The sequence below is a fragment of the Asterias rubens genome, chromosome 13 (assembly GCF_902459465.1).
Source record: "Asterias rubens chromosome 13, eAstRub1.3, whole genome shotgun sequence".
NCBI lineage: Eukaryota > Metazoa > Echinodermata > Asteroidea > Forcipulatida > Asteriidae > Asterias > Asterias rubens.
The window spans coordinates 2,048,976-2,066,715 of record NC_047074.1 but is presented as its reverse complement, the minus strand read 5'-3'; the positions used below and the strand labels follow the sequence as shown (position 1 = coordinate 2,066,715).

At 40.5% G+C, this 17,740-nt stretch overlaps 1 protein-coding gene across 1 annotated transcript; it reads right to left on the bottom strand.

Moving 5' to 3' along the window:
- Positions 1–2,334: 2,334 nt before the first annotated feature.
- On the bottom strand, positions 2,335–17,409 carry LOC117298487 (zinc finger CCCH domain-containing protein 13-like). Its single transcript, XM_033781765.1, has 15 exons — positions 17,241–17,409; positions 15,880–16,003; positions 14,852–14,964; positions 14,329–14,446; positions 13,715–13,871; positions 13,075–13,223; positions 11,996–12,189; positions 11,477–11,698; positions 10,177–10,802; positions 8,764–9,772; positions 6,593–8,001; positions 5,899–6,045; positions 4,524–4,733; positions 3,577–3,755; positions 2,335–2,814 (listed from the first exon to the last, which is right to left on the bottom strand). Exons 2-15 carry the CDS (start codon positions 15,988–15,990, stop codon positions 2,644–2,646), a joined length of 4,815 nt encoding a protein of 1,604 aa, XP_033637656.1. The 5' UTR covers positions 15,991–16,003; positions 17,241–17,409; the 3' UTR covers positions 2,335–2,643.
- Between the last annotated feature and the right edge of the window lie 331 nt (positions 17,410–17,740).

Below are 17,740 nucleotides of genomic sequence, written 5' to 3'. Positions count from 1 at the left end.
TCACCACAAACATGGCTTAAAGCCACTCTTGCAAATGGGGCTTCAAGAGGAAAGTATTGCAAACTAATAATGTGAAGACACAGTGGCGCTGTAAAATCAAAAGTAATACAATACTTGGATGCATGACAGGCAGGCACACCTCTGTAGAGTTTCAATGAATTTTTGTTCTAGTGGCAATCATCATACACCATTACACATCGAACGAATTGAAATCCACAATCGCGCAAACCCGACACCTTTACGTCATCATAGAGGCGTAAATGTACACGCCGCTCATTTGCTATCAAATTGTTAACCCTTTAGTCCCTGCACCGCCTGAGTTTGCTGAAATCCAATTTCTCAATATTCTTGCAGTAAATTACTGGAATCGTAGTTCAAATTTTAAAAGATAGCCATGGCTTAATGTGTATGCACAATTGTTTACCCTTTCGGTAATATTTGTATAAAAGTACAAGTTCTCATGGGAACAATAAATGCCTCTCGTTAAACGGCTACGATAATTTTTATGGCGAATATTTTTGTGCACGGATAAAATGGACACAATGACTTTTCAAGGCTTTTGTCTGGCTCAATGCTCATACTGATTAAATGCAAAGGCGTTAATTTCCGACAATATCATCATAAATGATGAACAGTTTCCTGTTTACTAATGAGCGTTTTATTTTTCGTAAGAGCTAAATTATTTCATCATCATTAGCTTCGACAAGTCAACTGTGAAGGGAGAATTAATAACGATCTATAACAACTAGATATATTAACAAATGCGTAGACCTACTAATGACTATCGAGTTTTCTTTTGATGTTCCTTTTTTTCTACAAACACAAGCTAGCGAGGGTTCCTCGTACCGCATACAGTATATCGCTATAGGCGGCTGGGCGGTACAGTGGCTAAATGGTTAAAGCTTAGACGCCATAGCACAAGTGCAGGCCATTTTCATAAAGCTGTTAAGCGGAAAACTTAGTTTAGGAAACTTATTTGCTAAGCAAAAATAACAAGGATACCAGTTACAAGTGATAACTTAACATGCCATTTTGGCTGGCCCAATTTCACGAAGCTGTTAAAAGAGAAATTCAAAATGTTGACACGGGAGAAAATTGCAATTTAAGCCGTGACACTCAATTATTAACGACAAAATCATAATGATGTTTCCCACCTTAAATTTTTTCATCGAGACATTTAGCGCAGGCCTCAAGCTTTACTAGCCACTGCTAATAACGTCTGTACAGAAGACCGGGTCATATCCAATGTCTTATGTAGGAGGTTTACCTGCCCCAAGTGTAGGACGTACACATTTCAACTACATTGACGTGATTTGCAGACTACAAAATTGAGGAGTTTCCAAACAAAACGGGGGATAAACACTCCTTGCATTGCATTCTGAATCAAAACTCGGTTGCGGCCGCTACATAATGATGGGCGCAGTCACGCTTCACAGCACACATGCTGTACATCTCATAAACATCATCATTATGGTGACATCCGTGCGCGTTAACGCTGCTCCGTGGCTCATTTTGTTCGCTTTGCTGGTGAAGTTGCTTTATTACAAATAACCACAAATCAAGTGAACTACAAACTTGTTTCCATTAGAAATGAAAGATTTTATTTCAAAACACCAATCAAATTATTAATTACGCTCGAGTGCCTTACTCTCCAATTGACTTCTTAATTTCATCATTAATAAAAGTACGAACTACATCGAATTAAACTCTACCGCTAAAAATTAAAGGCACAAATTTACTACTCGTTAAAATATGCAAAGGTAGGTAATGTCTACCTTAAAAAATTGAATAAGGAACTGTAAATATTTAAAGGCAGAGTATAGTCACAGACCATTATCCTCACTTGGTGTATCCCAACATAATTATAAAAATAACAAACCTGTGAAAATTTTGTCTTGATTGCTCATTGCAAGAAAGTAATGAAGGAGAAAACACAGTTCCGTACAAATGTGTGCTTTCAGACAAAAAATTATCCCTTTCTTAAAAACTACATTACTTCAAAGGCATTCCAATCTTTAAAGGCAGTGGACACTATTGTTAATTGTCAAAGACTAGCCTTCACAGTTGGTGTATGTCAACATATGCATAAAAACAAACCTGTGAAAATTTGAGCTCAATTGGTCATCTAACTTGCGAGATAATAATGAAAGAAGAAAAAAACACCCTTGTTGCATGAAGTTGTGTGCGTTTAGATGGTTGATTTCGAAACCTCAACTTCTAAACCTGAGGTCTCAAAATCAAATTCGTGAAAAATTACTTCTTTCTCGAAAACCATGGCAATTCAGAGGGAGCCGTTTCTCACAATGTTTTATACTATCAACCTCTCCCCATTACTCGTCACCATGTAAGGTTTTATGCTAATAATTATTTTGAGTAATTACCGATAGTGTCCACTGCCTTTAAAACCAAGATCACATGTTGGTATTCAGTGACCACAGATTGGAGGATACGGGAGGATTGAGAACTGTTGGCCCCCAACAACAAATGCTGGAAACCCTATTCTGTCACACAATTCGTTTGTGCTTAGCTACATTTTGTGCTTAAGCAGCTCTATGAATTTCGGCCCTGAAGGGAAAACATCGAACACAAACAAACAAAATAGAACTGCCTCTTAAAAAGGCATTTGAATTCATTCCAGCATGTTCACATGCATACAACTATTGGTGAGGTTCGGTCTGGAGCACCAGGTACTGTACAGGTGGCAGGGGTTTGGTCTGGTATCTGACTCTTCTTAACAGCCCTGAAGAGCTGCACATTAAGCTTAAACAGCTCAGCATCCAAGAGACTGGTGGAGAACACTTGGTCTGGCTCCGGCTGAAACAGACAAAAAAAAAAATCAATTAAAATTTTGCTAAACCCAACTAATTTTTGTTAAACTAAAACTCGATATTTTTATCGTTTGCAGGGGTCTGGTTTTACTCATCTTAAGATGACAGTTTTTATACTTTTGTATAACCTTGACAGCCCCAAAATCATTGTGCATTATGACTAAGATTAAAAAACAGAAGGAAAAAAAAACGAAAAAAAAACTTGTCTGATCCTATTATAAGAATTTTTTTATTTACATCCTCCTTATTTCTGTAATATTTAAGCAAGTGTTAATGACTCAATCTTAAAGACACTGGACACTATTGGTAATTGTAACAAGTCTTCTCACAGGGTGTATCTCAACAAATGCATTAAATAACAAATCTGTGAAAATTTTAGCTCAATTGGTCGTCGAAGTTGCGAGACAACTATGAAAAAAAAACCACCCTTGTCACACCAAGTTGTGTGCTTTCAGATGCTTGATTTCGAGACCTCAAAATCTAATTCCGAGGTCTCGAAATCAAATTCGTGGAAAATTGCTTCTTTCTCGAAAACTACATTACTTCAGAGGGAATTTCTCACAATGTATATACTATCAACAGCTCCCCATTACTCGTTACCAAGTAAGGTTTTATGCTAAAAATCGTTTCTAGTAATTACCAATAGTGTCCACTGCCTTAAGAAAGATTAGACAGACAAACTAGACAAACATGGGCAAGGACACAAAACATTACGTTAACTCCAGTGCTTCAAAACACGGTCCCTTACCTTATCCACTTTACCCAGTTGTTTGCGAATCATGACATCACGACGAGCGCACAGAGCGCGTCTACAAGGCCCTATGTTTGACAACAGGTGTCTCCGCTGTCGGAGCTTCCTCTGACTTGATGCGTTAAAAGCACCGAGCTGGCTCTCAAACAGCGGCACTTGGATATTGGATCCTTCTTCTGCAGAGTACAAAAAAAAAATATTTGAATCCATGTCCATTTCTAAGGTTCTTTTTTACTTTGAAACTTTAAGAAGATTTCTAAGGTTCTTTCTTACTTTGAAACTTTAAGAAGAAAAAAAACAGGGTGCAGAATCGCTTAAAAAACAGTAACTATTTGTTCTATTACTATCTCTTTGTAATGTTCTATTACTATCTCTTTACTTGGCTCTCTCCAATTATTTAAGAACATTTATTTAAGCTCTCAACAGTCCTCCTCTCCCACTATATAACATAGCTTGCTCTCTTTCACTGCTTGTTTACATGTATTTACTTTTGTCGACTACAGTTAGCCTAGTACTTTAATTCTTTGTATTTTGTTGTCGGCATTTTGTAATGTCATTGCTCGTACTGTCTGTCTTGTCCTTGCCTTGTGATTCGCTGTTTTTTTTTCCTGTATAAAGGCTCTGCTCAACAAGGCTCTGCTCACACAAACAGCCTCTAGCTCCTAACTAGTTCATTCCTAGTTATTTTTATTTTTATTTTTTTAACACTATATTAATTTTGTAAACTTATTTGCACTTTTGATTTTGTAACCTTTCTGTGTACTGATATTTTAATATTTTTATTTTATTTATTATTTTGTTCAATAAGAGTACGGAAAAAATCAAAATGCCATATTGAATTGGCTTTTATACAGAAGTCTGATCAAATGTTGGGTAAAAGATTGGTAAATGCTCTTTTAAGAAGCTCTGGTATAAAAATATATGCACAACGGGAACTTGAATACCTTCTGAAGCCTTGAGGCAAATCTTTTCCACCTCCTTCATGAGCTCAGACCCAGCGAGAGCTCTGGAGATTCCAACGCGGGCCAGTACTTGGCCCGGTCGGAACTTATCCAGTATGGACCCAGCCTCCTCTGAGGATTTCTTCTCAGTTTGTATTGGAGTCTGGGCCATGAGACTGGACCAGTCTACTGCGGTCAAATCTGCCTGCACATCTGTTCGAGAGAAAACAGGGGGGGAGGAATTATTAGATCAACTTCTAGAGTACCCGAGTAATATTGCCTGTAATTTTTTATACAGAGCTCGGGAGTGTACGGAGTAAAACAGTAATGCATTTATAATGCGCCATCTATCTAGTACATACAATACCCTATTCCAAGGCGCAAAACAAAAGAAACATACATAGGCAACAAAAGAGAAATATAGAATACAAAGACAATTGAATAATATAATTAATGCTACAAGCTAATTGTATAGAGTTAAATAAATGAGTTTTCAGCAAGTTTTTAAACAATGGAAGAGAACTGCAGCATCTAATGTAAAGTATTACAGTGTCAACACACATCAGTGTAAATCGGCAAAACCAAAACTAATATTCTTTATCCCTGATGCAAATCTCGATCTATTAGGCCTAAACTTCTAACTAGGAATAAATGATGTTCATGTTTGTTTTGAATCTTTTAAGTAACTCTGAACACAATAACAAAAGTGCTGACTTAGAATGATTATAAGAATGTTTAGGCTTAGGGCTAAGTGAATAAAACTATAGCTGAATGTGCTGGTATAGGCCTAGTGCACTCCTAAAAACAATCTATACACAAATTAAAGAATCAATCAATCAATCAATCAATAAATCAGTCATTGAAATAAACAGGCATCAAAATCATTCAATAAATAAATACGCCAAATATTCAACAAATCAATCAAATAATCAATCAAATAATCAAACAACCAATATATAAATCAAGCAATACAAGAATCAATTAATTGTTAAATAATCAATCAATCGACCAATCATTACATCAGACATTCAATAAATTAGTTCATAAATAAATCAATCAAGTCTTCAATCAATAAATCATTTAAACAATCAATCAATACAAATCAAGCAATCAATGAATCAAATAATTGATGAATCAATCAATATTATCGATCAATCAATCAATCAATCAATCATACAAACAGTCAATAAATCATTTCAAAAGTAAATCAATTCAATCAGACAGTCAATATATAAATCAAGCAATCAGAGAGTTCATGAATCAATCAATCAATACACCATTCAATAAATAAAACAATCAAATATTCAATCAATCAAAGAATCAATCAACCAAGCAATGAAACAATTAATAATTCAATCAAGAAACAATTTAACCGTACCTTCTTGTACTTTTACATCCTCCTCTGGTTTTGCATCCTCCTTGGCCTCGTCTTCCAGTATATCATCCAGCTCATCATCACTAATCACCTCATAAATATCCGAGGCTGTACCCTGCTCTGGACGTGCAACAACTTCTGCGGGTAAACCTTGTTAATAACAAAAATCGCTTGTAAAAGTTTTGGTTTGAAATCTTTTCTGCAATGATGAACGTTGAGGTTATTAACAACACAACAGTCAAGTCGCACAAGGATCAATGATCAACGAGTGGTTTTTTAGAAGTTGTAGTGTAAACAACTCTCGTCATGTCATCAACGAGACTTTCGACTTGACGCACATTATCATTTTGTTATAACTGATCCACTCTGCTCTGTGCTATGAAAAAGGCTATTGATAACCCGCGAGGTTGGTTCCAAATAGTGGACTAGCGAAGTGCAACTATTGTTGACTAGACAAAGTTCCGCTTAGTCAAACTATGCTCACTGATAGTCCTTGCAAGATTTCTAGCTTGTCTCACCATATTACACCTGTATTAATGAACATGCATTGTTCAAAGCTGCTTATTTGTAATCTGCTTTCTTGTAATGTCTCTGTCATCTCATTGTATATTTCGTTGTTCTCTTTATGCGCTTAGAGGCTTTTGCATTAGGCACTTTACAAATGTTTTTTTTTATCATTATTGTTATTAATACTCACCACTGTTCTTATCTTGAGCTCCTTTGCCTTGATGCATTTTGTCCTCTGAAGGTAGTCTAAACTTGTCAAGAGATGGCGCGATGCCTTCGTCTTCCTGCACTGGTCCCGCTTTCGCAACAGAAGGTTGATCCAGGGAGGCCCCGGGAACATTCTGCCCAAGAAGCACGGAGCTAATAGAGCTGTACCGGCTAGAGCTGCTGCCATTACTTAAGCTGCGCAGAGATCTACCTTCGACTCCTTCTTGCTTCTCTCGATCCTCAGATCTCTTCTCCGATCTTTGCTTCAAGTCCTTTTTAGGTGGTTCAGTCATGGAGTCCTGTTTCTTGGTGACAGATTCTATAACAGAGGTGGTTGGTAAGGTCCTCTCCTCTACCGGTGGGCTCTGATTCAGAAGCTCATCACTTCCACCTTCTGACCAGTCGCTGAAAACTTCATCTGAAGGTCTCACTGGCGATGCCTCCTTCAGGGGTGTGCTCTCTTTGCTGTCTTGAGTAGACGATCTGGAAAGCACTTCAACTGCCTTAGACTCTGGCAAACTTGACCTCTGCTCCTGGTCTCGATCAAGTTTCTCAAGAGACTGGGATCGATCACCTCGCCCTCGAGTGGTAGCAGAGGAATCAGAAGCAAACTTACTGTCAACAGACGCTGCTTTCTTCGGGAAATCTCGTCCAGTTTTTTCGGAGGGCCTCTCAGACCTTGGGTTTTTATCGCGGTCTTCTGGTTTCTCTCTACGAGAGCTGCTGGAACCCCTTGAATCTCCTCGTCTCTCCTGAGATCTAGAATTATCTCTCCTGTCTTTTGAGTCGGCTCGTTTTCCCTGATCCAAGCGAACAGAATCACGAGCCCCTTTCTTCAGATCAGAAGATTTCAACTTATCCAACTGTCGACTATCAGCTGAGCTGTCTCTTGATGTTCGGGACTCTTCGAAGCTACGATCGTCCTGTCTTACAAAGCCTTCTCTCTCAGGAGCTCTTCCACGGTTTGAGCCTCCTCGGATGTCCTTATTTTTATCAGGTCCTGTATCCTTTCGTGGATCTCCGTCTCTACCTCTCTGAGGCTCCCCTCCCCTTTCCTGGAATCTATCCTTTTCTTGGCCCTTACTGAACTCAGGGCCTTTTCCCCGGTCCAGACTCCTGTTTTGCCCCTTCCCTCTTTGATTGCCCCGTCCCAGATCAGGTCCTCTACCACCTCTCTGGGGCACAGGGTCTCTCCCTCGTTGCGGGCCTCTCTCTTTTTCTTGCCCTCTTTCTCTTCGCTCTGGGCCTAGATCTCGTTCGGGGGCCCTTCCGAAGTTGGGACCTCTTCCTCGGCCAACTGCACTAGGACTTGCCCGTTGTCCCTGACGATTATCAAGGCTTCCAGAACGTGGCATCATATCACGTAAGCCTTCTTGAGAAAGTCCTCTGTTCCTGTTATTGTAAAAGTAGAACTCATTATGTAAAACTTTTTTGAAACACAAACTAAAGTGCACCATTTATTTTCCAAGAGACAATATTTGTGGCCAATGAGCAGTGATCAAACTTGCCTGTAGCTTTCTAGCCCTGGGCTACCGGATTAACAGTCGGACTGTACTCAGAGCTTTAAGTTAACGCTGGACCTGTAAAGCGCAGGCCTAAGGTCTTGTTTTTAGGGGAGACTACAACTCAACTCAAAGTTATGATACTGTGATGAAGACACACATTTTCATTTTGGGCTACTGAAATCTAAACAGATCTTCTAACAAATCTGGGTTACTAAGCAGTATCTAGTTTAACTTCTTCCCACTTGATAAATGGTCAAAGGCACTGGACACATTTATCCCAACATTTGCATAAAATAACATTTCTGTCAAAAGTTTCGACTCAATTGGTCACCGAAGTTAAAAGAAAATAATAAAGAAAAAAAACGTTGTTCCACAAATTTGTGTGCTTTCAGATGCCTAATAATAGTTCTTTATTCTTTGAGTGAGAAATTACATCTTTCTAAAAAACTATGTTACTTCAGAGGGAGCCGTTTCTCACAACGTTTTATAGTATCAACAGCTCTCCATCACTCGTTACCAAGGAAGTTTTCATGTTAACAATTCTTTTGAGTAGATACCAATAGTGTCCAGTGCCTTTAAAATGATCTGACCAAGCTGTAACGATGATGCCTTGAACAACTTTTTCATTCAAATAAACATTGTAACTTACGGTGCAAAATGTGGGTCCCTTGGATGGAAGCCTTGTTGATCTGGTTCCTTCTTGACACTTGCTCCTCTCCTCTCCCACTCATCTCGCCGGGATTCTCGCTCCTGCTGATTCTGTCGACCACGCATGTCTCTGGGATCCAACCGCGGCTCCGCACGCTGGTTGCCCCTGGGATCAGCCCTCGGACCTGCTCTGGGGTCAGCCCTGGGGTCTCCTCCCCGAATATCTCTCCGGAGTGGATCTGCTCGTGGGTCCATTCTAAGGTCGCCTCTTGGATCATCTCTTTGATCTCTAAGACCACCTCTTGGATCATCCCTGGGATCTCTCGACATCCCTCTCATGTCTCCTCCAGGCTCCTCCCTAGAGCTTCCCCTCGGGGGTCCCCGGAGATCTCCTCTTGGGTCACCCCGTAGATCTCCTCTGACATTCACTCGCTGTTCTCCCCTGAGATTTCCTCTCTGATCTCCTCTGGGATCCCCTCTCATCAGATCTCCTCTAGGATCTCCCCTAGGGTCCCCCCTCGGATCTACACGAGGATCCCCCCTGGGGTCTGCTCTGGGATCCCCCCTGGGGTCTGCTCTGGGATCCCCCCTGGGGTCTGCTCTAGGATCCCCCCTGGGGTCCCCTCTGGGATCCCCCCTAGGGTCTGCCCTAAGTTCCCCCCTCATATTTCTTCTCCCATCCGCGCGGGGGTCGCTGCCTTTTGGTTCCCCCCTAGGATCGACCCTCATGTTTCCTCTCGGGTCACCCCTGACGTCTCCCCGTGGGTTCCCCCTGCCGACACCGCGCGGGTCGTTGTGCTGATCACCCCTCTGGTACGCTCTTGGATCCATCTGGGGCGGACCTCTACTATCTGCTCGTGGATCAGAGCGAGAATCTGATCGTTGACGTGAATCAGACCTTATATTCATCCTGGGGTCGCCGTGTTTCTCTGGTTGTGCCCTTGTCCTTTGATAGTCTGCTTGTTGCTCGCCTCTACGGTCACCTCTTAACTGGTTTCCACCTTGGTTATCTATTAATTGAGAAAAAATACTTATTAGAACATAACAGATGTTAAATTTGCATCCGGATAAAGAATATTAACATTGGTTTAGCCCTTAATACACCAATGTGTGGTAGCACTGTATACTCAGTACTTTTCAGAGTTCTGCGAACAAAATCACGTAGTCATATTAATACGGTCGGATTCGAACACACGACCTTTGCAATTCTAGAGCCATGTCACACCAACTAGACCACTGAGACTGCCTGGTAGCTAGAGGCAGTTTGAATCCTATATTTTAGCAGTGGGTGTCGCAACTATTTTAGAGACTTTAATTTGCATTGGGGATATAGAATAATTTTGATTTACATTTAAACTTAACAAATCACAAATTTGAAGTGCTCGAAAAATCACTAATAATTTTATTTTTTTACCTGATCCCTGCCTTTCTTGTAGTTTTCTTTGGCGATGCTCCCTTGATCCACTGTCGCTACGAGACATTCCAATTTGGGAATGTTTAGTTGAGTTTGATGGCGACATTCTTCTTCCCGACCGTGGAGATGGCGACTGCCGCTTGGTAGCAGGCGAGTAGGATCTGTGAGAACTCGATGGCGACATGCTTCGATGCTGTTGCTTCTTCAAGCCAGCACGACCAGACATTGGGGACTGGGGAAGTGGACTTCTCGGCCGTGCGCGGTGATCTCGTGCAGGGGATCCCTGCTTCGTGCGCTGTCTAGGAGATGGTGACTGATAACGAGGACGCTTCCGTGGTGATTCCGACGGAGCAGAGCTTGAAGAAGAGGGCGAGGACCCTCCATCGGAGGAGTCAGAGTGCGATGAAGTTGGAGGACTTGGGGGACGACGACTGGATCGTGGCGGAGAGTCCAAGCGCTTCATCTTGCGCTTTGTTGGAGTACGGCTTCTTGAACGGGAGGGTGATCGAGGGCGTTTGGAAGGTGTTACCATCTTTCGATACTGGGCTGGAGGAGTTGGTGAACGAGCAGGTTTTCTCTTTGAAAAATCCTCCTTGTCAGTACTACTTCTGTTCCTTGAAAAACTCCTGAATAAATCATAATAATAGGAAGAACAGCATTTAGTAAAGCACCTTTTTCTGTATTTGTAAAGCACAAAAACCAAAAAAGTGAAAACCACAGAGGAAATGTATTAAAACAAAAAAGTGAGTTTTAAGTTCAGGGTCGGGAGTCATTACTTACGAAAAAGTCTGAAACTTGGACACAAATTCAAAGGTATGTTGAAATGATGCCATTTCTACCTTTTGGTAACCCTTGGGGTTTATAGATTCCAAGAAGCTTTCGGAAAAAGTATCCAAAGCACTAGAGAAGTAGACCAATGAGTAGGTATTCTTTATTTGTAGAAAAAAATATTGTCTGATTTTCTTCGTCAGGCTGACATAAAAAGTCTGAATTCAGCCAAAAGTCTGTACAATCTCATCTCTGTAAGATGTTTTTTGAACTGGGAAACGGAGGTCACATTGAATGAGGTATTGAGTTCAAGAGTGTAGGAGCGGTGCATGAGAAACAATGACCTATACAAGATAATCATTGAGAATTGTTTAACCTGCCCAGGTCGGTTTAGAAAAAAATGGGTGGTTTTTACTGACAATACATACTGACATCGCAATTTTCTGACTCAAGTATTAATTCAGAATGAAAATCATGACCGTTGAGGGCGCTGTAACTGAGCACATCGAGACCCCTCTGGAAATTCACTCACCTTCTCTTCACAATATCCCTTTCTCTAGACTTTTTCTTCAGTTCGGACTTGCCCTTATATTTCCGGGGGGTCATATCGCTATCAGAGTCATGCCTGTGCTGGGCGGCGCGAGGACTCGGGGTACGATTACGGAAAGAAGCGGATTTGGGTAATCGTGGCGAATGACTCGAGCCTTGCGTCTTGTGCTTGCGATGGCTGTCAATAGATGCATCAATGGCATGTCTGTTTAAGAACAAATGTTTCAGGTTCAGGGTTTGATTCCTTTTTGTAAGACACAAAACAAAAATGTCCACAGATTTACATTACACTTTTAAACAATACTTCAAAGATAATGATAGTAGAAAGCTTTCCTTAAAATATTACGTGCTGAGTTGCTGTAACTTTTATGAAATGAGTAAAACAATTTCACAAAAATGTTTTTGTTTCAGTGAGACAAAAATTATGTCAGCATGTATAACGGATTAACACGACTCTCCTGAAAACATTGCTAAGTAAATAAAAATAAAACTGAAACCTTACTTCATGGCCTCTTCCGATTTACGGCGTTTTCGCGACTTCTCATTGTAGGCTGCCGGAGGAGAATGCTCCTCAGGAGTTGGAGAGCTTTGCTTCTCGGCCTTTGAGCGGCCCTTCTTTTTCTTGGAGTGTTTCTTCCTGACAGGAGATGGGGAGCGGGAGGAGCGATACTGTCCTCCAGCATTATCATCTGACGTCTGCAAGAAGAAAACATTTTCAGATGAAAATATATCCGTCTTTACATATCATCATTAACAGGGACCAATTTTCATTAAGCCTGCAAGCACAAAAATTTCCTTAGCATGAAATTTCTTCCTTGATAAAAACAAGATTACCAACCAAATTTTAATTTGTTGCCTATTGCTTGACACTGGCATTCAGCTGTTGCTTGCTTGTCCTGAAAATCACGTGGAAATTTGGTTGCTAATCCTGTTTTTATTAAGGAAGAAATTTCATGCCAAGCAAATTTTTGTGCTTAGAGGCTTTTTTGAAATTGGGCCCAGTACCAATAACAACTTGCGTAGCACAACAAAAATCTTGCTTTTAAAGAACTTGTTTAACCAACTAAATTGCTGCAACTGATGCTCCACTCATTTTTTGCTTAGTTGCTGAGCAAAGAATCAGGGCTTGCAGAAGCAGGGAATTCTGTGCTTATGTCAAGCATAATTCACGGGTTAGCAGGGGATTTTGGCTTGTGCGTGCGCGTACGTACTCAACGTTACTAGGCATTCTACGCTTAACCAGCTAGCGCAGAAATGCTGCGCTTGGAGACTGCTGATCGTAAGCGCAGAATTTGGTGGTAAGCAGAGCCATGAAATTTGGCCCAGAGTCCAATTTCATAAAGCTGTTTACCCATAAGCAAATTTGTGTGCATAAACGATTTCACCATGATTTCTAAAGTTAGCAGAAAATTTCTAGGTGTGCATGCCTTTCACCACAGATTTGCAATGTTACGTCACTAGTGTGCTTACCGCGGGTTAGCCAGCATTAAACAGCTTTATGAAATTGAAATTCTGCTAAGGGATTATCCGTAAGCACAAAATAGTTGCAGATGTTTTATGAAATTGGGCCCCCGGACTGACCTCCTTTTGTTGGATGAGTTCTGCCTGCTCCCTAGCTTCCTCCTCCTCCTCCATCTGTTGTAGCTCTCGCTGTATCTGCTGACGTTTCATCTCTAGGGTGAGGGCTTGACGATAATCAAGACTAGCCTCATCGTCCCACATGTCGTCATCTGCAAAAATATAATATAATTGTATTGTGTTTCATTTTATTCCGAAACTAGAACAGACCCCATAACCCTGGGGAGGGAAACATCAGTGGGTGCGTTTGATTAACTTCCCCGGGTCGACCTCGGTCAAAGTCTTTGTATTGATTAATAATATAAACCAACATAATTTAACAAATAAACAACTCTTTTTCAATTAACATTAAATTTCCTGGGGTGGGGCTTAAAAAAAAAAAAAAAAAAGATTTTCAGTTAAAAAACCGAGAAACCACATCGCTGTAAAAATATTTTTAGGAGCACCCTCAAGGCCAATTGACCGCATAGAGAGATCTCGAGTCTCGTGTCTTGAGTAATTTAATCCCTAAACAGCTCACGTAGGAAGCTAAACTGGGATGGTGCGTTGGTGGCGTCATTGGTCAACGGTGCAAGGTGAGAAGAGAATAAAAAGGAAACGCAAAAGGTTGTGCACTGTTTACATGGTGCAAGACTGGGTTTACCTGCAGCTGGTATCCCGTCAATCCCACCCCACTCATCTGGCTCACTGGCATCTGAACGTGGGGAACCGCCCGACTTCATCCCTCTGGAGTCACGACCTTTGCGCTTTCGGTCGGAGGTCGACTCCTTCTCATGCCGACCTTTATACTTCATTTTGTCCTAAAAAATGTTTAAACAAAGTAAAGAATCAGTCCTTTTTGGTAATAATGTGATAGAGATTATTATCTTAACAGGGGTGAGATTAACTGCTCACAAAAAGTATGAAACTGGGATACAAATTCTAGGTTTCTCGTTTTAAATGATGCCATTTTCGCCTTTTTGTAAACCAAGAAGTTATAGATTCCAAGGAGCTTTTGGGAACATTGTCCGCAGCACTAAAGAAGTAGACCAAATAGCAGGATTTCTTACACATGTATGTAGAAAAAAATACTGCCTGATTTTCTTCACTACTAGGCTAACATAAAAAGTCTGAATTCAGATTGAAGACTAAAAAATCTCATCCCTGTGAAAGGGTTTGGGTACAATTAATAATAATTATTTTCCATTTATTTTTTTTATTGCTATTTATTTTTGGGTGGAGTTTAAAACAAACCAGAGAGATCACGTTCCTGTTTACCTTCAATGGAGGTGAAAGTGACGACGATGGCGATCTATCTCGATCTCGTTCACGCTCCCTCTCAGCTCGTTTGCTCTCAACGCGGTGACGCAGGTCTACAGGGTCCGACTCTGGTGACCTATTCCAAACAATAACAAAAAAATTTCTTATAAATGTAATAATAATAATAATAGTAATAATAATAATAATAATAATAATAATAATAATATTCTATTACTCTAAGCCCTGTCTTAAATTATAACCCAGGGATGTGATAAGCTGTTCCCCCCCCCAAAAAAAATGAAGAACTATGAACGCAAACGTGAAAGTGCGGAGCCTGTACATACATTTAAAAACCTACTCTGCAACCTGCCGTATTCTATATGGTTTTATCTCCCTTTTCTTATGAATTTGATTTTAGTTAAATAACACAATTTTTGGGGAAAAAAAAAAAAAAAAAAAGGAATTATTATTATTATTATTTTTAATATTAATTACCTTTTTGGGGGTGGAGCTAAACAAAAAGGGATTTGCTTTAATTTACCTGTCACCGTAACTTTTGTTCCTTGGGCCGTGCTGGAAACGACACGTGTTGCCATAGGAGCAGCTGCCTTCTCGTACCCAGTTGCGACACTGATCAGCTCGGCCACCATCTCGCTGCGAATATCATTGAAGGGGATGATTATTAATAATAATAATAATAATAATAGGGACAAATGTGAGAATAGATCTGTTGCAGAAGGCGGCGCTGTTGGGTACAGCGAGGATCCTAAGAAAGACCCTCGAGATCTAAGGCTACGGGAAGAAGCCCGGCTCGAGGAGTTACCGGCACAAATGAAAATATGATCTTTCTTTTGCATGCTGAGATAAGATTAAATAATAATAATAATAATAATAATAGTAGTAATTTGTGAGGCTTATTACCCTTACTCGCAGCTAAGAACTGAACTGCGAACGAAGCGGCTTCAACGTGCTCGTTTGCAGTAACACCATGTGAATATCCCTCTTTTTGAGTAGTGAAAAGAACCAATCTACGACTCAATCTATCAATCAGTAATACTGGACTCTGTTGCTGGATGCTGTGTTTAAGTACTTTTATATAAAATAAAATTAAAACCCAGAGTTTTCTCAAGTTAAGCCAGGGCAAAGCCTCTCATAGATTCAATGTTTCGACCAGTATGCTCTATAACTGTCTTCAAGAGAATGCAGGACGCTGTTGCTCGACGCTGCTAACGGACCAATGAGCTAGGACCAAGCCTCGCAACGATTCAACATTTGGCCTTAAGTACTTATATATAAAACTGATTCACTGAGAGTAAAAAAACAGCTAAGTTTGAGCCCAAATGTCGGCTCTTCTGTTCACCAATGGCTTAAAAGATTGGCTCAAATTGAGGCATAATTGGCTCACATGGAGCAAAGACCGACTCAATCAAAATTGAGCCACGTTGAGCCTCGGTTCATTTTTAACTGAGCCAGCCTTGTTGAACCATTTGTAAACTGAGGAGCCGGCATTTTTTGCTAAAAATGAGCTGTTTCTTTTTGTCCAGGGTTGAATTTGTTTGTTTAACTCACTGAGTTTTCCCGAGATGAGCCAGGGCCAAGCCTCTCAAAGACACTAGGTCGACGACTCTCCGCTGAGTCGTGAGCTGCCTGAGTGCTATCCACGGTCACTTTGCGTCGCATCACACAGGGAGACCTACAGTACATAAGAAACGTTCTAAAAAGTTTAGCTTCGCACAACAATCAATCAATCAATCAAAGGGAAATTATATAGCGCCACAATCAACCAAAGTTGAAGTTATAATAGGTCTGGGCGACTTCTGAAATTTTGAAAATGGTGAATGGAAATTGGTATCTGTTGTAACTTTCTGTACCGGTCGCGCACCGTAAATGTGAATGAAAATTGCAATTTCTTGCACTTGTTGCAGTCTGGTGCAAGAACCTCTCGTTTTGACTTGATAATAATTTTCTCCGTGCGAAGGCGCTATCATTCAAAAACTGCCTGGAAGATCGAAATAGCATCTCAAGTGGAAATTAATACATATTGTGACAAATCAAAACGAGGTCTTACACACGCACCAAGACTACACTGATTTGTGCTACTACAACAATAGTCATGGACCTGGAAGTTGATGAAGACTTGCTGTGGCTTGATGCATTTCACATGCACATTATCACACGCTCACTCGTCAATCGAAGCGTGGATCTGCGATTTATTTTAACAGGGGGAATAATGTATTAATTGTAATGATCAATTATCATTCATAATTTTGGATAACTTTCCGCATGGCGCCACCACTTTTTGTTTTTCACTCATTTTTACTTTGGAAAAGTTTCCGTATGGCGCCACCACTTTTTCATTCGATATGAAATACATAGTATCTAATTTACTCGTCGGCAGGAGGGTTACATTATCGCAACTACTAATAAAAGTAATATTTCCCTTATTCAGAATCCCCCTTAAAATGAAAACAAAAAATGGGAAAAGTTTCCGTATGGCGCCACCACTTTTTCATTCGAGATAAAATAATATAGTATCTAATTTACCTGATTGATATATCCCTTTTTGTAAAAATGAGTGAAAAAGTGGTGGCGCCATGCGGAAAATTATCCAAAAAATGAATGGGGTGAGATAGGGCCTATCCCTTTTTTGTTTGTAAAAGTAAAGGATAACATTCCGTATGGCGCCACCACTTTTTCACTAATTTTTACAAAAAAGGATATCTCATTGAGGTAAATTAGATACTATATTATTTCATATCGAATGAAAAAGTGGTGGCGCCATACGGAAACTTTTCCTTGGCACCATTTATGGCGGGTCTAAACTAAACAAAAATTGAAAAACGAGTATTGTTTATGCGGTGCAGCAGCAGGGGCGACTTTACATTATTGGGGCGAAATGGCATAAGCATTGGATTTTCGATTTTACTCACCCTTTTTGGTAGATTTAACAGCGCCTGAACGGTTTCAAAAGCGGCGAGTCATTTTCTCCTGGAACACGATGTGTGCAACGAAAGCTAACATGGCTCAACAGAAAATATTTGGATGCTCTGAGAGCCCCTGTTCTGTCCACTTTTTAGAGGGATCTCGTTCTCTTGTTCGCAGTCGCCGATTTATAATCTTTCGCAAGAGGGCGCCCTGTCAAATTGATTCGACTACACACGGTGGTCATACATTGAAATACATTGGGTGTGAGTGACTGGTCTTTAGTGGCAAAAATTATTACCGAAGGTGTCCGACCTTGCCCATAGCGGCACAATACAGATCTCGTTTGCTCAGGCCACAATTCCCAGAATGCTTGAAGAGGGCTTTCATTAATCCAGTATGAAGAAAAAGTCACTTGACAATATTACGCACATTTTGTAACTTTATTATGTCGTGGGCGTAGGCTGCTGAAAAGTATAGCCGTCAGACAGAGATTGAACGCCATTTC

Coding starts and splice junctions, on each gene's coding strand:
- LOC117298487 (XM_033781765.1), bottom strand. CDS start 15,990: ATGCGACGCAAAGTGACCGTGGATAGCACTCAGGCAGCTCACGACTCA. Junction 8,002..8,763: donor AGGGACCCACATTTTGCACC/GTAAGTTACAAT, acceptor TTACAATAACAG/GAACAGAGGACTTTCTCAAG. Junction 4,734..5,898: donor GGATGTAAAAGTACAAGAAG/GTACGGTTAAAT, acceptor TCTCTCGAACAG/ATGTGCAGGCAGATTTGACC.